This window comes from Nerophis ophidion, linkage group LG17, assembly GCF_033978795.1.
Source record: "Nerophis ophidion isolate RoL-2023_Sa linkage group LG17, RoL_Noph_v1.0, whole genome shotgun sequence".
Classification (NCBI taxonomy): domain Eukaryota; kingdom Metazoa; phylum Chordata; class Actinopteri; order Syngnathiformes; family Syngnathidae; genus Nerophis; species Nerophis ophidion.
In genome coordinates, this window is record NC_084627.1 from 9,140,482 (window position 1) to 9,161,300 (window position 20,819).

Genomic DNA, 20,819 nt, shown 5'->3' on the forward strand with positions numbered 1-20,819 from the left:
GACCCAGGTCTGACAGTTTGGACACCAGTCTATCAGGAATAATGGTGTTAAATGCCGAGCTATAATCCACAAAAAGCAGCCGCACGTAGCTTCCCCCCGTCTCCAGGTGACCCAGGGAGGAGTGTAGGGCTGTGGCTATGGCGTCCTCTGTGGACCTGTTGGCTCTGTAGGCAAACTGGTGTGGGTCGAGCTCGGGAGGGAGGACTGAGGTGATATGGGTCCGTACCAGCTTCTCGAAGCACTTCATAAATAATTTAAGTAGAAGAGAAGACACTGTAAATAAAATGTCAAATACGTTAAATAGAAGCTTAATAAAAGGTAAAATAAGTTCAAGATAAAAGAATAACAAAAAAAGTTAAAATAAGTTAAATAGAAGCTTAATAAAAGGTAAAATAAGTTCAAGATAAAAGAATAACAAAAAAGTTAAAATAAGTTAAATAGAATCTAAATAAAAGGTAAAAGAAGGTAGATGAAAGGTAAAATAAGTTAAATAGAAGGTAAATAAAATGTGAAATTATTTCAATAAAACAATATAAATAAAAGGTAAATTACATCAAACAGAAGCTAAGTAAAAAATAAAATAAGTTAAATTAAAGGTCAAACAAGGTACAAAAAAAGGTGAAATCAAGTTAAATAGAAGATGAATAAAATGTTAAATAATTTCAATAAAAGATAAACTATGTAAATAAAAGGTAAAATAATTAAAATAGAAGGTAATGAAAGTTATGGAAAGTACAAAATCTTTTTTAATTTCAACTATTTTCCCTAAAATACGAATTAAGTCTATGGTTACTCAAACAAACTAATTGAATGATTACTCGATTACCAGAATAATGGAAAGCTGCAGCTCTCCTCTAGGAAACAGTTTTATGTTCTGCATTTAGTTTCCTTCAAATAAATGACCTTACAACCAAACTTGGATAATGGTGTAGCGTTCCCCACTTTTAGCTCCAACTTGATGAAATACTCAAGTACACAAAGCAACTGCCAGCTGGAAGAATAGTAGTCCTCATAGATGCCTGCAACTCTCTGCTGTTGAGTAAACAAACTCTCTTTTGAGCGGGATGGCTCCCTCTAGTGTTGACTGACGGTAACAACTGAGATGATTTGTCCCCGCCAGGCAACAGTCACATGGCCATCGTCCAGAAGGTCAACAACGAGGGGGAGGGGGACCCCTTCTACGAGGTTCTGGGCCTGGTCACCTTGGAGGACGTCATTGAGGAGATCATCAAGTCGGAGATCTTGGACGAGTCGGACGGTTACCGTAAGTCCTCTTTTGCTTCCTGGCCTCGCCAGGGGTCGCTCACGCCGGCTGTGTCCCGCGCCACAGTGGACAGGAAGTTGAAGCGTCCTCTGGTGCCCATGGACATCCCCCTGGAGCCTCGCGGGGCCCCCGAGGAGTTCTCCCTCTTCAAGCCCCCCGAGGGAGAACCCAAGATCCGAACATCGCCGCAGCTCCTGCTGGCCACTCATCGCTTCCTGTCCAGAGGTGGGGGTGGCGGGGATGGGGGCGGGGCTTCACTGAGATGACGATGACGATGACCTCTGACCCCCCTCTTCCCCCGCAGAGGTGGAGCACTTCAGCCCGGCGCGCGTGTCGGAGAAGGTCCTCTTCCATCTGCTGCGCCACCCCAGCGTCAACCAGGAGGTGCACTTTGACCCCGGCGACCGCCTGAGCCCCGCCCACTACCTGTACACGCGCAACCACCCGGTGGACTACTTCATCCTGCTGCTGCAGGTGTGCACACCTTCCTCTGTCTTCCTCTGCCAACGTGCCAACGTGGTGCTGCTCTTCCTGCCGCCAGGGTCGCGTGGAGGTGGAGATCGGCAAGGAGGGGCTGAAGTTTGACAACGGCGCGTTCACGTACTACGGCGTGTCCGCCCTGACACTGCCCTCCTCAGGTAGGACGAGGGACTACACCTCATTTGTCTTTGACTACATCTCAAACTTTACTACTTCTCTATATTACATTTTTACATTATGTAAGACAGGGGCTGTCTTCCATCCATTTTCTACCGCTTATTCCCTTTTGGGGTCGCGGGGGACGCTGGCGCCTATCTCAGCTACAATCGGGCGGAAGGCGGGGTACACCCTGGACAAGTCGCCACCTCAACACTGGGCCAACACAGACAGACAGACAACATTCACACTCACATTCACACACTAGGAAAAAGTTTGGACACCCCTGTCTTCCATCCATTTCCTACCGCTTATTCCCTTTTGGGGTCACGGGGGACGCTGGCGCCTATCTCAGCTACAATCGGGCGGAAGGCGGGGTACACCCTGGACAAGTCGCCATCTCATCACAGGGCCAACACAGACAGACAGACAACATTCACACTCCCATTCGCACGCTAGGAAAAAGTTTGGACACCCCTGTCTTCCATCCATTTCCTACCGCTTATTCCCTTTTGGGGTCGCGGGGGACGCTGGCGCCTATCTCAGCTACAATCGGGCGGAAGGCGGGGTACAACCTGGACAAGTCGCCACCTCATCGTGAGTGTGAATGTTGTCTGTCTATCTGTGTTGGCCCTGCGCTGAGGTGGCGACTTGTCCAGGGTGCACCCCGCCTTCCGCCCGATTGTAGCTGAGATAGGTGCCAGCGTCCCCCACGACCCCAAAAGGGAATAAGCGGTAGGAAATGGATGGAAGACAGGGGTGTCCAAACTTTTTCCACTGAGGGCCATTTTCATATTTTTTATTTTAAAAAGCAATACAATATATGTATAAAAAATATACATTTAGGCCTCCACTCAGTTATGATCCCGGGGACCCCAAAGGGTTTTGGTCTAAAAACATATTAAAAATGTGTCATTATTCAGTACTATAATTTTTATTATTATGCAAGTTTAAAATCTCTAGATCAACATTAGAAAAAAAAATGGAAAAAACACAAAATATGCAATATTTTCACCCAATAACTTTTTTAGGTGGAATATTTGAGATTATATAATAATTGGAGCCTTAATTTTGGATTTTGATTCATTATTATTTTTTAAGCAATGACACTTAAAAACAAATCACACTAAAATAATTGGGGATCCAAAAGTGTCCTACTTATTAAAGTGTTAAGAAATAAATCTGTTTACTATTAGCACAATAATCTCAACATCAACCTCAGATATTTCTGTCAATTTTAAGTGTTCTTGTTGTTTATGTTTTGTTTGTTTGTTTTAGGCCCTTCTTTAAAAAAAAAAAAAAACAGCTCAGTTTTTTATATGGCAAACACAAAATATGCAACATTTTCCTCAAAAAATATCTCAAAGAGGAATATTTAATGTGACGTAATCGAAGCCTTGAATAGGTCAATAATTCAAAATGACATTGATTTTGATTCATTATTATTTTTTAAAGAAAGAAACAGCCTGCATGGCAGCTTTGTGTTATAAGAGTAAGCATTGCAACATTTTCTTGTTACATTTCACCTGTTTGCTCTTTTATATCACGTTTTATGTTTTTAATTTTTTTCAAATGTGCCGTGGGGCCGTTAAAAAAAGGCCCCTGGGCCGCACTTTGGACACCCCTGATGTAAGACAACATCGTTTTTTTATTTATTTATTTGAGATTTAGGTTGGAATATTAGGGAAAAAAAGTCTTACCTTTACCTGAAAAAGTAATAAGTTTATGAGAAATAATTCCAATGTCACAAAAGCAAAGTCAGAATATGAGGAGAAAAAAGTTAATCGTTAAAAAAAAAGGTTAAGCGATTTTAATGGTAGGAAAAGGTTATGTAATTTGCAGTTTTACAAAATGGAACTGAAAGTTGTTTTTTTAATTGAAGAGTAAGTTCTGCAATTTTGGGAGGAAAAAAGGTGTCATGTTACGTATTTTATTTTATTTTATTCTACAGTCATACTACAAGATTAAAATTATATTATTATGACAACAGTTTAGTATAAAAAGTTGAAGATTCACAATTTTGCTTGATGAGACCTCAGTGAGTGTGTGGCACATTTATAAGCTGTATTGACAGCCGCCGTCTATTGGATGACAAAAGTTACTAGTTTGGCCTTCTATTATAACTAACTAGTAACTAATATTTCAAAGAAGAAGGTAGAACTAATTAAATGGAAGATAAAATAGGGTGAAATAGGGTCAGAGGAAAATAGAATGAACAGTAGAAGGTAAATAGAAGGCAATAAAAGTGAATCAAAGGTGAAAAATAAGTATAAGGTGAAATCATGTAAATCAAAGGTAAAATAAGGTTAAAAAAAGTATAATAGAAGGTAAAGGCAGTAAATAAAAAGATACAACAAGGTAAATAGAAGGTGAAAGAGGATAAATAAAAGGTAGATAGAAGATAAACAAAAGGTAATAGAAGGCGAATGAATAGTATAAGAAGGTAAATAAATGGTAAAATAAGGAATATGGAAAGTATATAGAAGGTATATAAAAGGTCAAATAAGTTCAATAGAAGATAAACCAATAAAAGGCCTCAGTGAGTGTGTGGCACATTTATAAGCTGTATTGACACTGCACTGATACTGTTTGTGTTCTATGATGGTCACCTGCCATCAATTTGATGAAAAAAGTTACTAGTTTGGTCTTGTATCACAATTAATTAATTATTGATATTTTAAAAAAAGGTAAAACTAATTAAATAGATAATAAAATAGGGTAACATTATGTCAGAGGAAAATAGAATGAACAGAAGAAGGTAAATAGAAGGCAATAAAAGTGAATCAAAGGTGAAAATTAAGTATAAGTTAAAATCATGTCAATAAAAGGTAATATACGGTTAAAAAAAAGGTATAATGGAAGTAAAATAGAAGGTAAAGGCAGTAAATAAAAAGGTACTCCAAGGGAAATAGAAGGTGAAAGAGGATAAATAAAAGGTAGATAGAAGATAAACAAAAGGTAATAGAAGGCAAATGAATAGTATAAGAAGGTAAATAAATGGTAAAAGAAGGAATATGGAAAGTAAATAGAAGGTATATAAAAGGTAAAATAATTTAAATAGAAGATGAACCAATAAAAGGCCTCAGTGAGTGTGTGGCACATTTATAATCTGTATTGACACTGCACTGATACAGTTTGTGTTCTATGATGGTCACCCGCCGTCTATTTGATGAAAAAAGTTACTAGTTTGGTCTTGTATCACAATTAATTAATTATTGATATTTTAAAAAAAGGTAAAACTAATTAAATAGATAATAAAATAGGGTAACATTATGTCAGAGGAAAATAGAATGAACAGAAGAAGGTAAATAGAAGGCAATAAAAGTGAATCAAAGGTGAAAATTAAGTATAAGTTAAAATCATGTCAATAAAAGGTAATATACGGTTAAAAAAAGGTATAATGGAAGTAAAATAGAAGGTGAAGGCAGTAAATAAAAAGGTACTCCAAGGGAAATAGAAGGTGAAAGAGGATAAATAAAAGGTAGATAGAAGATAAACAAAAGGTAATAGAAGGCAAATGAATAGTATAAGAAGGTAAATAAATGGTAAAAGAAGGAATATGGAAAGTATATAGAAGGTATATAAAAGGTAAAATAAGTTAAATAGAAGATGAACCAATAAAAGGCCTCAGTGAGTGTGTGGCACATTTATAAGCTGTATTGACACTGCACTGATACTGTTTGTGTTCCATGATGGTCACCCGCCGTCTATTTGATGAAAAAAGTTACTAGTTTGGTCTTGTATCACAATTAATTAATTATTGATATTTAAAAAAAGGTAAAACTAATTAAATAGATAATAAAATAGGGTAACATTATGTCAGAGGAAAATAGAATGAACAGAAGAAGGTAAATAGAAGGCAATAAAAGTGAATCAAAGGTGAAAATTAAGTATAAGTTAAAATCATGTCAATAAAAGGTAATATACGGTTAAAAAAAAGGTATAATGGAAGTAAAATAGAAGGTAAAGGCAGTAAATAAAAAGGTACAACAAGGGAAATAGAAGGTGAAAGAGGATAAATAAAAGGTAGCTAGAAGATAAACAAAAGGTAATAGAAGGCAAATGAATAGTATAAGAAGGTAAATAAATGGTAAAAGAAGGAATATGGAAAGTAAATAGAAGGTATATAAAAGGTAAAATAATTTAAATAGAAGATGAACCAATAAAAGGCCTCAGTGAGTGTGTGGCACATTTATAAGCTGTATTGACACTGCACTGATACTGTTTGTGTTCTATGATGGTCACCCGCCATCTATTTGATGACAAAAGTTACTAGTTTGGCCTTCTATTATAACTAACTAGTAACTAATATTTCAAAGAAGGTAGAACTAATTAAATGGAAGATAAAATAGGGTAAAATAAGGTCAGAGGGAAACAGAATGAACAGTAGAAGGTAACTAGAAGGTTATATAAGTGAAACAAAGGGGAAAATAAACTAATGTAAATAAAAGGTAATATAAGGTTAAAAAAGGTATAATGGAAGTAAAATAGAAGGTAAAGGCAGTAAATAAAAAGATACAACAAGGGAAATAGAAGGTGAAAGATGATAAATAAAAGGTAGATAGAAGATAAACAAAAGGTAATAGAAGGCAAATGAATAGTATAAGAAGGTAAATAAATGGTAAAAGAAGGAATATGGAAAGTATATAGAAGGTATATAAAAGGTAAAATAAGTTAAATAGAAGATGAACCAATAAAAGGCCTCAGTGAGTGTTTGGCACATTTATAAGCTGTATTGACACTGCACTGATACTGTTTGTGTTCTATGATGGTCACCCGCCGTCTATTTGATAACAAAAGTTACTAGTTTGGCCTTCTATTATAACTAACTAGTAACTAATATTTCAAAGAAGGTAGAACTAATTAAATGGAAGATAAAATAGGGTAAAATAAGGTCAGAGGGAAATAGAATGAACAGTAGAAGGTAACTACAAGGTTATATAAGTGAAACAAAGGGAAAAATAAATATAAGGTCAAATAATGTAAATAAAAGGTAATATAAGATTAAAAAAGGTATAATGGAAGTAAAATATAAGGTAAAGGCAGTAAATAAAAAGATACAACAAGGTAAATAGAAGGTGAAAGATGATAAAAAAGGTAGATAGAAGATAAACAAAAGGTAATAGAAGGCAAATGAATAGTATAAGAAGGTAAATAAATGGTAAATGAAGGAATATGGAAAGTAAATAGAAGGTACATAAAAGGTCAAATAAGTTAAATAGAAGATAAACCAATAAAAGGCCTCAATGAGTGTGTGGCACATTTATAAGCTGTATTGACACTGCACTGATACTGTTTGTGTTCCATGATGGTCACCCGCCGTCTATTTGATGAAAAAAGTTACTAGTTTGGTCTTGTATCACAATTAATTAATTATTGATATTTAAAAAAAGGTAAAACTAATTAAATAGATAATAAAATAGGGTAACATTATGTCAGAGGAAAATAGAATGAACAGAAGAAGGTAAATAGAAGGCAATAAAAGTGAATCAAAGGTGAAAATTAAGTACAAGTTAAAATCATGTCAATAAAAGGTAATATAAGGTTAAAAAAAGGTATAATGGAAGTAAAATAGAAGGTAAAGGCAGTAAATAAAAAGGTACTCCAAGGGAAATAAAAGGTGAAAGAGGATAAATAAAAGGTAGATAGAAGATAAACAAAAGGTACTAGAAGGCAAATGAATAGTATAAGAAGGTAAATAAATGGTAAAAGAAGGAATATGGAAAGTAAATAGAAGGTATATAAAAGGTCAAATAAGTTAAATAGAAGATAAACCAATAAAAGGCCTCAGTGAGTGTTTGGCACATTTATAAGCTGTATTGACACTGCACTGATACTGTTTGTGTTCCATGATGGTCACCTGCCGTCTATTTGATGACAAAAGTTACTAGTTTGGTCTTCTAGTTCACCACCTCAGAAAAAACCTGGCTACCACCATGAAGACCAACATTAAAATACAGTCGCATAATAGGCTTAGGTAGTCATTAAAAACAAGGCAGAGGTTTTATTACATATTCTGGACAGCTGTAACATTACACACACTTTGAGTGTAGGGATATAAAACACTGTACTTGTATCAAGTGATGCTTTCATTCTCTAGCTCACTTTGACAATGGCTGAACTTCATTGTGTGTGTGTGTGTGTGTGTGTGTGTGTGTGTGTGTGTGTGTGTGTGTGTGTGTGTGTGTGTGTGTGTGTGTGTGTGTGTGTGTGTGTGTTACCAGTGCACCAATCTCCAGTGTCCACTCAGCATCAGTCCCCCAGAGATCCTTTTGACTCCTCGGAGGCGACCAGCCCGTCTAGTTACTGTCCGGACTACACCGTCAGAGCACTCACAGACCTGCAGCTCATTCGGGTGTGTGTGTGTGTGTGTGTACATGCACACGACATAGTAACAAGTTCCTGCTCACACTGTGTGTGTGTGTGTAGGTGACACGCCTCCAGTACCTCAACGCCTTAATGGCGTCGCGGGCCGGTCCCGGTCCAGACCCTCCTGAGATCAAAATCCTCCCCAACAGTCACACCAAACTGCTGAACGACAAGAACGCTGCCGCGCAAGGTAGCCCCGCCCCTCACGACCGTCCCGCCCCTCTCGCCGCACTAACTCCACTTCCTGTTTCCTGTCAGCTGACCTAAAAAAAGATGCTTTTCTCTTCTTTTCCGCCATGTCTTCTCCAGACTTCAGCTTCTCTTTCTTTGACACCATTGACAACTACTGTTAGTGCGTCTGTGCACAAGGTGAACACACACACTTTTCTCTTGTGTGTGTGTGTGTGTGTGTGTGTGTGTGTGTGTGTGCGTGTATTTGTTTGACCTTTTTCTCCTTCAGCATCATGTCCACTCTGCTGTCACAAAACTACACTCTTGTGTTGTTACACGCTGCTTTATGTTATACAGTATTTTATACTTTTTATATATATTTATATTTGTTTGTTTGCATGTATATATAAGTGTGTGTACATATATATATATATATATGTATATATATACATACATATATATGTGTATATATCCACATACATAGTATATACACATATGTTTGTGTGTGTGTATGTATATATATATATATATATATATATATATATATATATATATATATACACATATACACATTTATGTACACACTTGTGCGTGTGTGTGTATACATATATACACACACATTTACATGTGTGTGTATATATATATGTATATATATATACATACATATATATGTGTGTCTGTGTATATATGTGTGTGTGTATATATATATATATATATAAATATGTGTGTGTATATATATATGTGGATATGCATACATATATATATATATGTGTGTATATGTTCGTATTTATACATATGTGCGTGTATATATATGTGTGTATTTATACAGTGAATGTGTGTATATATATATATATATATATATATATATGTATATATATATATATATGTATATATACGTTTTTATACATATGTGCGTATATATATATATATACACGTTTTTATACATATGTGCGTATATATATATATATACGCATATATGTATAAAAACATGGATATATATATATACGTTTTTATACATATGTGCGTATATATATATATATATATATATATATATATATATACGCACATATGTATAAAAACGTATATATATATATATATATATATACGTTTTTATACATATGTGCGTATATATATATATATATACGTTTTTATACATATGTGCATATATATATATATATGTATACGTTTTTATACATATGTGCATATATATATATATATATATACGTTTTTATACATATGTGCGTATATTTATATATACGTTTTTATACATATGTGCGTATATATATATACATATATGTTAGTTTTTATACATACGCTCTTGTAGATCATCCTCCTTACATTCAGGCTCCAAAATAAAAGGTTCTGGATCATGGTTTGTCCCAAAGTAGTATTTGTTGAGTCTCATGAAGTGCGCCATGATTAGGAATGTTGTTGAAGGGAAAAGTGAACATTTGTGAAATTAATGCGCCGGCATATGCTTAAAATGAGCAAAATAGGTAAATGTCACATGTTATTATGAATGTGACAGATACTACATCACAGTACATGCATACTTACAGCCTGTGTGTAAAACCTTAATAAGCGGAGTAGACCGACTCCTGTCGGCTTCATTGTTAGCTGACTTTTGCTAGCTTTTTTTTACGAGTTAGAATGCATACAGAATAGAAAACCTATGTGTTCTTGGCTCACATAAAGATTGTGAATGATTGGCAAAATTCTATTTAATTATTGTACAAAACTGTTTATGGCTCCAGACAGCAGTGAAATGACTTATCGTTCATCACGCTCCATCCTCATTGGTCACTTCAGACCATGTTCCCGCCCCTTTTTTCAGCCTTTTTCTGCTCTCATTGGTTGTCTTCCTGCTGCAGGCGGCGGCGGCGGCGTGCTGGAGAGCTCCACAGAAGAAGAAGAAGCTCAAGCGTAGTCACTTCTCTCCATTCCTTCTTGACATCATTCGAGTTATCATTATTATTATTGTTATTATTATTATTATTGTTTTTGTTGTTTAAGAACACTATGTTTAGGCTTTATTTGTTTAGATTTCATCTGGGCGGTGCCTTTTTTCCACTTAAGCATTGCCATTGGTGACAGTTGTTGTGCCAAAGTGTGTGTGCGTATGTGTGCGTGTGTGTTCTTGTATTCATACCCTTCTTGAGACACCAAGAAGGAAAAGTATCTTCCATATGAGGAGGTTTCCCAATAAGATTGCATCTAATAGACAATGTCTTATTTGCACCACTGCCAGTCAAAATGCGGGCGGTCCCAAAAAAGGAGGGATTTGTCAAATTGACTGTGTGTCGCTTTTAAAAGTGCTCCCCCTCTGGTCAACATATGAAATAACAAGTGTGTGTAGAAATAGAAATGCGCCCCCTTTGGCCAAAATTAATTACAAAAAAAAAATGTAATGATGTATATAGAGACATTCTGTAATAACGAAGTAAATAATGAAGATTAAAAAACAATGACAAAAAATAGAAATAAAATGTTAATATTGTAAATACAAATCTTTATATATCTAGAAAGGGTGGTCCTAAAGAGAGGCATTTTTCGGTGGTCTCAAGAAGGTCAGAAATACAATTTTGTGTGTGTGTGTGTGTGCGTATGTGTGCGTGTGTGTTCTTGTATTCATACCCTTCTTGAGACACCAAGAAGGAAAAGTATCTTCCATATGAGGAGGTGTCCCAATAAGATTGCATCTAATAGACAATGTCTTATTTGCACCACTGCCGGTCAAAATGCGGGTGGTCTTAAAAAGGAGGGATTTATCAAATTGACTGTGTGTCGCTTTTAAAAGTGCTCCCCCTCTGGTCAACATATGAAATAACAAGTGTGTGTAAGAAATAGAAATGCGCCCCCTTTGGCCAAAATTAATTACAAAAAAAAAATGTAATGATGTATATAGAGACATTCTGTAATAACGAAGTAAATAATGAAGATTAAAAAACAATGACAAAAAATAGAAATAAAATATTATTAATATTGTAAATACAAATCTTTATATATCTAGAAAGGGTGGTCCTAAAGAGAGGCATTTTTCGGCGGTCTCAAGAAGGTCAGAAATACAATTTTGTGTGTGTGTGTGTGTGTGTGTGTGTGTCCGTTCAGACAGGAAGGAAAGGATCGCCACACAGCACGGTCACGTGACCTCTCCATCTGGTTACCACGGTTACGTCCAGGTGACGCGTGAAACACTTAATAAGGATCTCCGACACAGACATTTGTTAACTCAACATCTAAGCGAGCGATTATAAACTCCCGAGGGAGGGAAATGGTAACACAATTCTTCCACTTTTTGTAGTTCTTACGAAGCTAGCTAGCATAGCAAATAACAACTATAGCACGTTTTTTTAAATTTTTTTATAGGTTTTCTTCCCGGCACAAATGTTTCCAACAGTTTAATGTGCCACAAAGCTGCTTTCACTGAAGTGAAATGCTGAATTCCAAGATTATTGTCCCGTTGGCTTTTGGTCTTTCTGTCACTGCGACACCATTAGCATGCTAACACGCTAATTAGCTTTCACTGACTGAGCGGCGCCAAATACCGTATTTCCTTGAATTGATTTAAAACCTCTATCCCCCTCCTGCGCTTACAAAGGCATGCGGTAAAAGTAAGCATGCGCTAATTATTTTAAAACCTCTTCTCACTCCGGCACTTACCAAAGGCATGCAGTAAAAATTTGAGTGTGATGTAAGCTTGGACCTTAAATCCTACTGAATAGCTCTTAATCTTCTTCCCTTTATGCGATTTCAGGCTACCGGTATTGAAATCAGCCTCCTCCATTTTGAAAATGATGACAGCGGAAGTGTCACTTGTGACGGCACGAGTTTGACCCGGCAGTAATTGAAGGCAGGCGCATACTATATGCCCGGCGGCAATTCAAGGAAATACGGTAAATGCGCACTTTGCGAAATGTTCACTGTTCAAAACGGCCGGACAAAGACGTAGTTTCATCAAGTGCTTGCCAAAGTTCTAACGCGGCTTGTTCAGCTCAATTCCGTTCCGGGAAGTTGCCGTGCAAGTTGGCGTCGTTTTAATTCCATTTGCCAAGCTAACGTCACAGATGATAAGTTTTTGTGTATCAAACCCAAGACAATCCTCAAACTTGATGTGGGGGGGGGGAAAGCCGTTGATAAGCTAATTGCTAAGCTAAAGTTGGACAATCTTCGTTTGAGAAGGTGCTTTTTTTTTAGTGAACTGGACTGACTTGGAGGACTTTCTGTGTTTTCACGAGAAGATCGAAAGCTCTTGTTGTATAATTTGCTGCTGGGGATCAGTTTGCACTTTGTTAGCATGAAGTGTGTGATTAGCTTCAGGCTAGTCTTTACTCCACATGTTTTATAATTCCAGTGTTTCGATTCCAAGCTTGTTTGTAGAAAAGTTATTTTGTTTGTGTATATACAATATAATATATATATATATAAAGCGGAATGTAAAAAGATGGCTCGGAAATGATATAGAATTGCTTACGTTTAGGAGTTATTTTAATAGAACTCAAATCACTTCCTCTTTGTTTAACTTTTATAGTTCTTAATCAGGAGGAACAACATTGAATACTTTGAATAATTCTCTTTCACTAGCAAATAAACTCAGTCCTGTTTCTGTTATTGGTTTGTCAATCTTTAATCGAGTGTTACAAACTGCATTCAAACATGTTGATTTAGATTCCCGTCCTGGGTGTGTTACTCATAGACATCTTCTAAGGTACGCAGCATGGCGCTGACGAGACGCGGGGCCGCCATCTTGGAGTGGTGATCCTGTGACGATTGGGTCGCGTTTTGACGCGGGTTCGTTCTCTCCAGGATGCAGTCGGGCTCGGATACAGCGTGAAGGTAAGAAACACTGATTTATTCATATTAAAACAGACTATGAAACAGAAAAACTTGCACAAAAAGCAAAACAAAAGAGCTAGCATGGGAGCTAGAGTGTGAAAACACAAACTCGGAAGCAAGGACGAGTGAACAAAGAAGGCAGTGATTAACGAAAACAGGTGTGCGTCTGGAAACCGCGGAAGGTGACAATAATACGTTACTATGGTGACAGAATAAACAAGGAAGTGCAACCAGGAACTAAGGCAAACATTAGCAGAACATAATACAAAAAAGACTCAAAACCTGAACATGATATGATCCGGGCAGCTGCAGTATCTTAAAACTTTTAATACAAAATGTTAATAAAATTAATAATTGAATAATAAACATAATTATATTATAAAAAATTTTAATTGAATAATAAACATAATTATAAAAATAATAATTGAATAATAAACATAATTATATGTAAAAATAATAATTGGATAATAAACATAATTATACTATAAAAAATTGTAATTCAATAATAAACATAATTATAAAAATAATAATTGAATAATAAACATAATTATATGTAAAAATAATAATTGGATAATAAACATAATTATATTATAAGAAGAATAATTGAATAATAAACATAATTATATTGTAAAAAAATAATTGAATAATAAACAATTATATTGTAACAATAATAATTGAATAATAAGCAGTTTTATTCAAATGTATTTGTTTTTCAAAGAATTTAAAGTATTTTTGAATAAAGGTTTACTAATGTGCAAACACAAAGGTCTAATGACCTAAATCTCTAAACCTGGCAAAAAAAACAAAACAAGATAATTCTTAATTATTTAAGAGCAATTATTTTACTCAATACAGATTGTAAAATAATTTTAGGCGTTATTGCTTCCAGATTAAAAAAATAAATAAATACATTGAATGTGTTCTTGAGGATTTCCTAAAAGGACGTTCCATACATGATAACATCAGGCCAGTATCAGACTACAATGATATCATCGACGGGCAATGTACTGCCTTCATCTTCACCACAAGCAGATAGAAAATCAAAGGAAATGACTAAAAATATTAATGAATAAATAAATAAACATACAGAAAAGTGTCACTAGATAAATATTTGTCCTATGGTGTCTTTAATTAATCTTTGTAACTAATCATGCAGCCCCAAGTCAAATTGTTTTGGATTATATTAAATTGTCTCGGGATGTAAGAAAAAACATGAAGTCCTTCAACTATGGGGAGGAAAACTGTGATTTCCACTCCAACAAAAATCCTTCTCCAAGCTATTAATGATGCAAAGGCGATACTATCCCTAAAAGTCTGCTCAGTTTTTGATAGTTTGGTGGAATTCCAAAAATAGCCAATTCTGCACAAGATTTTGTGTTTTAGTTACTTCTAAATCAGTAATCCTCCCTTCCAAGGCGACAAATAAAGTGTTTCTTACAAGTAGTATTATCACTGGAGGACGAGGAATAGCTGAACATGCTTCACTACAATAGCTCACAGATAACAGCAAACTAGCACCCCTGAATGTAAACAAATGCCATGGGTGGATCTACAGCGGACATCCACTGTAGTGATACCAAGTACAAGAGCACATCTAGTCGATACTACTATGATTACATCCGATATTTTTTATCGATTCATATTATGTTTATAAAGTCAGGAAATACATCCCTGGACACATGAGGACTTTGAATATGACCAATGTATCATCCTGTAAATACTTGGTATCGAATCGATACCTACATTTGTGGTATCATTTAAAACTAAATGATCAAAGAAGAGAAGAATAAGTGATTATTACATTTTAACAGAAGTGTAGATAGAACATGTTAAAACAGAAAATAAGCAGATATTAACAATGAATGAACAAGTAGATTAATAATACATTTTTACAGTTTGTCCTTTATAATGTTTAGAAAATAATAAGTGTATAAATGACACAATATGTTACTGCATAGTAAATTAGGAGTCTTTGTTTGTTTACTTACTACTAAAAGACAAGTTGTCTAGTAAAGTGGTCCCCAACCACCGGGGTGGCCCGATTGGTACCGGGCCGCAGAAGAATTTTTTATTAAAAAAATAATAATAAAGTTTTTATTTTTTTTAATTAAATCAACATAAAAAACACAATATACACTTAAAATTAGTGCACCAACCACAAAAACGTCCCTTTTTATGACAAAGAAGAAAAAAAAAATTATTAAGCGTTGACTGGTCCGCGGATACAAAAAGGTTGGGGACCACTGGTCTAGTAGGTTCACTATTTATATTTAAGGACTAAATTGCAATAACAAACATATGTTTCATGTACCAGAAGATTTTTTTGGTTCAAATAAAGCCAATAATGCCTTTTTTTTTTTTTTTTGTGGGGCCCCTTTTATTTTAGAAAAGTACGGAAAAGTATTTTGCTACCGGTACCAAAACAACCCTACAATTGCTGTGTTTATGTTGCTAAAGGGAGCCGCGATACACCACTTCACACCTACATCTTTCTTCTTTGACGTCTCCATTATTAATTGAACAAATTGCAAAAGATTCAGCGACACAGATGTCCAGAATACTGTGGAAGTATGCGATTAAAGCAGACTACTTATAAAATGTCCGCTACAATCCGAGACGTCACGCGCACGCGTCATCATACTGACGTTTTCAACAGGATACTTCGAGGAAACACCGGCTATGTTTGTGTTGCTAAAGGCAGCCGCGATACACCGCTTCACACCTACAGCTTTCTTCTTTGACGTCTCCATTATTAATTGAACAAATTGCAAAAGATTCAGCGACACAGATGTCCAGAATACTGTGTAATTATGCGATTAAAGCAGACTACTTATAAAATGTCTGCTACAATCCGAGACGTCACGCGCACGCGTCATCATACTGACGTTTTCAACAGGATACCTCGAGGAAACACCGCCTGTGTTTGTGTTGCTAAAGGCAGCCGCGATACACCACTTCACACCTACATCTTTCTTCTTTGACGTCTCCATTATTAATTGAACAAATTGCAAAAGATTCAGCGACACAGATGTCCAGAATACTGTGGAAGTATGCGATTAAAGCAGACTACTTATAAAATGTCCGCTACAATCCGAGACGTCACGCATACGCGTCATCATACTGACAATTTCAACAGGATACTTTGAGGAAACACCGGCTCTGTTTGTGTTGCTAAAGGCAGTTGCGATACACCGCTTCACACCTACATCATTCTTCTTTGACGTCTCCATTATTAATTGAACATTTTGCAAAAGATTCAGCAACACAGATGTCCAGAATACTGTGGAAGTATGCGATTAAAGCAGGCTACTTATAAGAGGTCCGCTACAATCCGAGACGTCACGCGCACGCGTCATCATACTGATGTTTTCAACAGGATACTTCGAGGAAACACCGCCTGTGTTTGTGTTGCTAAAGGCAGCCGCGATACACCGCTTCACACCTACATCTTTCTTCTTTGACGTCTCCATTATTAATTGAACAAATTGCAAAAGATTCAGCGACACAGATGTCCAGAATACTGTGGAATTATGTGATTAAAGCAGACTACTTATAAAATGTCCGCACAATCCGAGACGTCACGCGCACGCGTCATCATACTGACGTTTTCAACAGGATACTTCGAGGAAACATCGGCTGTGTTTGTGTTGCTAAAGGCAGCCGCGATACACTACTTCACACCTACATCTTTCTTCTTTGACGTCTCCATTATTAATTGAACAAATTGCAAAAGATTCAGCGACACAGATGTCCAGAATACTGTGTAATTATGCGATTAAAGCAGACTAGTTATAAAATGTCCGCACAATCACGCGCACGCGTCATCATACTGACGTTTTCAACAGGATACTTCGAGGAAACACCGGCTGTGTTTGTGTTGCTAAAGGCAGCCGTGATACACCACTTCACACCTACATCTTTCTTCTTTGACGTCTCCATTATTAATTGAACAAATTGCAAAAGATTCAGCAACACAGATGTCCAGAATACTGTGTAATTATGCGATTAAAGCAGACGACTTATAAAATGTCCGCTACAATCGGAAACGTCACGCGTACGCGTCATCATACTGACGTTTTCAACAGGATACGTCGAGGAAACACCAGCTGTGTTTGTGTTGCTAAAGGCAGCCGCGATACACCGCTTCACACCTACATCTTTCTTCTTTGACGTCTCCATTATTAATTGAACAAATTGCAAAAGATTCAGCGACACAGATTTCCAGAATACTGTGTAATTATGCGATTAAAGCAGACTAGTTATAAAATGTCCGCTACAATCCGAGACGTCACGCGCACGCGTCATCATACTGACGTTTTCAACAGGATACTTCGAGGAAACACCGGCTGTGTTTGTGTTGCTAAAGGCAGCCGCGATACACCACTTCACACCTACATCTTTCTTCTTTGACGTCTCCATTATTAATTGAACAAATTGCAAAAGATTCAGCGACACAGATGTCCAGAATACTGTGGAAGTATGCGATTGAAGCAGACTACTTATAAAATGTCCGCTACAATCCGAGACGTCGCGCGCACGCGTCATCATACTGACGTTTTCAACAGGATACTTCGAGGAAACACCGGCTGTGTTTGTGTTGCTAAAGGCAGCCGCGATACACCGCTTCACACCTACATCATTCTTCTTTGACGTCTCCATTATTAATTGAAAAAATTGCAAAAGATTCAGCGACACAGATGTCCCGAATACTGTGGAAGTATGCGATTAAAGCAGACTACTTATAAGATGTCCGCCACAATCCGAGACGTCACGTGTACGCGTCATCATACTGACGTTTTCAACAGGATACTTCGAGGAAACACCGGCTGTGTTTGTGTTGCTAAAGGCAGCCGCGATACACCACTTCACACCTACATCTTTCTTCTTTGACGTCTCCATTATTAATTGAACATTTTGCAAAAGATTCAGCAACACAGTTGTCCAGAATACTGTGTAATTATGCGATTAAAGCAGACTATTTATAAAATGTCCGCTACAATCCAAGACGTCACGCGCACGCGCACGCGTCATCATACTGATATTTTCAACAGGATACTTCGAGGAAACACCGGCTGTGTTTATGTTGCTAAAGGGAGCCGCGATACACCGCTTCACACCTACATCTTTCTTCTTTGACGTCTCCATTATTAATTGAACATTTTGCAAAAGATTCAGCAACACAGATGTCCAGAATACTGTGGAATTATGCGATTAAAGCAGACTACTTATAAAATGTCTGCTACAATCCGAGACGTCACGCGCACGCGTCATCATACTGACGTTTTCAACAGGATACTTTGAGGAAACACCGGCTGTGTTTATGTTGCTAAAGGGAGCCGCGATACACTGCTTCACACCTACATCTTTCTTCTTTGACGTCTCCATTATTAATTGAACAATTTGCAAAAGATTCAGCGACACAGATGTCCAGAATACTGTGGAAGTATGCGATTAAAGCAGACTACTTATAAAATGTCCGCTACAATCCGAGACGTCACGCGCACGCGTCATCATACTGACGTTTTCAACAGGATACTTCGAGCGAAATTTAAAATTGCAATTTAGTAAACTAAAGCGGCCGTATTGGCATGTGTTGCCATGTTAATATTTCATCATTGATATATAAACTATCAGACTGCATGGTCGCTAGTAGTGGCTTTCAGTAGGCCTTTAGGGGACCTGTTTTATGTCCCCATACCGTCAGAGGTCCCCTAAAGGTGTGTAAACAGAGCGATGTCCCCATTAAGTAAGCATTGCCAGAACACACACACACACACACACACACATGAGCTTTTGACTTTAAAGAGGCCAAAGGCTGCCATTTAATCAGCGTTATTTTATTTCCAAAGAAAAAATCCTCCCTCATTAGATGAATGGGGTCAAGCAGCTGACATCAATCATGTTGTCATGTCGTGCATGTTCATGAGCTGACATGTTGCACCCATTGATCCCACAAGTGCACCGGTGTGTGTGTGTGTGTGTGTGTGTGTGTGTGTGTGTGTGTGTGTGTGTGTGTGTTGCCAGTCACATTCCGGGCACATGGCAACGGAAGCTAAATATAGCCTCAGCTTCACAGCATGATCATGCTTCCTCACGCTAACACGCTCAAATGCCCCCCACCCCCACCCTCTCCCTCTCGCTCACATCCAGCATGGCCGCCATGCCCGTCTACTTCCTGCAGCCTTGGCCTCGCGGGCTGCAGCTCCGGCATAATGTGCTGACACAGCAGCGGCACACCTGAGAGTGGAATGCCACGGCTTACTGGTGAATGTCCTCCGGCATCCATTGTGTCTCGTTAGCATGTGTTGCAAGCTCGCTTCCTACTCAACAATGTTTTATTTGTCACTGTCAAATGGTTAAAAAATGTTTGTATTAGATTTCTTTTTTAATTTCAGGAAAATTGCATTTTAAATATTTCCACTAGAAAACAATGTTATCAATGTATTATTGGTTGTAAGTTGTTTTAAATATCTTTATTTTTCTCTTTCATTTGAATAGGGATACAATGTTATGCAGGCCTGCGATGAGGTGGTGACTTGTCCAGGGTGTACTGAATGCAGCTGAGATAGGCTCCAGCAACCCCAAAGGGAATACGCGGTAAAAAAATGGATGAATGGATGTAATGCAGAGGTGTACTTCTAACAATTGTATAGTCCAGTGTTACTATTAGATGGGTGTGTGAATATTAGGGCGCCTCACAATTTGGTCTGATTCTGGGTTCCCAATTCAACACGATTCTTGATTGAAGCTAATTCTTGTAATGTCTTACTTGCTTTAATAATTATAATGACACTTTTTCAAAACAAGTTACAGGTGAGAAAAGCGTTTTCGCGTTTCATGGAGATGCCTTAAAGATGTCTTTTTTAAAAAATGGATAGCTATAAATAAAAGTACAAAACATTAATAATAATAATAATAATAATAATAATAATAACTAAAACAAATAAATAAATACAGTAAATACAATAAAATTAATAATATATATAAATATATATGTATATGTATCTATACATACACACACATATATATATATATGTATATATGTGTATACGTATATGTATAAATGTATATGTATATATGTATACATATGTATATATGTATATTTAAATATATACTTGTACGTATATGAATATATATATGTTTGTATGTATATATGTATGTACATATATGTATGTCTGTATGTATACACTGTATATATGGAAAATTATAATTATTTCATAGACAAAATATATATGTATATGTACTGTAATATATGTATACACATACATGTATGTATATATGTATATGTGTATATGTATGTATATATATATATATATATATATATATATATATATATATATATATATATATATCCATCCATCCATTTTCTACCGCTTGTCTCTTTCTGGGTCGCGGGGGGTGCTGGATTCAGGCAGTAGGCGAGGTACACCCTGGACAAGTCGCCACCTAATCGCAGATGCATACAGGTATACACTATATGTATAATTTGTCTATAATATAATAATTTCATATATATACTGTATATATATATATATATATAAAATGT

The 20,819-nt window shown here is 36.5% G+C and overlaps 1 protein-coding gene across 4 annotated transcripts in view; it reads left to right on the top strand.

Moving 5' to 3' along the window:
• LOC133535968 (metal transporter CNNM3) overlaps positions 1-13,048 on the top strand; it is a 22,981-nt gene extending 9,933 nt beyond the window's left edge. The window contains exons 5-12 of one of the 4 annotated variants that reach the window (XM_061876073.1): positions 1,121-1,264; positions 1,331-1,489; positions 1,569-1,738; positions 1,806-1,902; positions 8,125-8,255; positions 8,330-8,459; positions 8,543-8,638; positions 10,312-13,048. In XM_061876073.1, coding sequence (XP_061732057.1) covers positions 1,121-1,264; positions 1,331-1,489; positions 1,569-1,738; positions 1,806-1,902; positions 8,125-8,255; positions 8,330-8,459; positions 8,543-8,622 — 911 coding nt within the window. In that variant the 3' untranslated portion in view covers positions 8,623-8,638; positions 10,312-13,048. Of the gene's footprint in view, positions 1-1,120; positions 1,490-1,568; positions 1,739-1,805; positions 1,903-8,124; positions 8,256-8,329; positions 8,460-8,542; positions 8,639-10,311 lie in introns of all 4 variants that reach the window. The other 3 variants (XM_061876070.1, XM_061876072.1, XM_061876071.1) reach the window with 3 other exon arrangements.
• Positions 13,049-20,819: the final 7,771 nt, after the last annotated feature.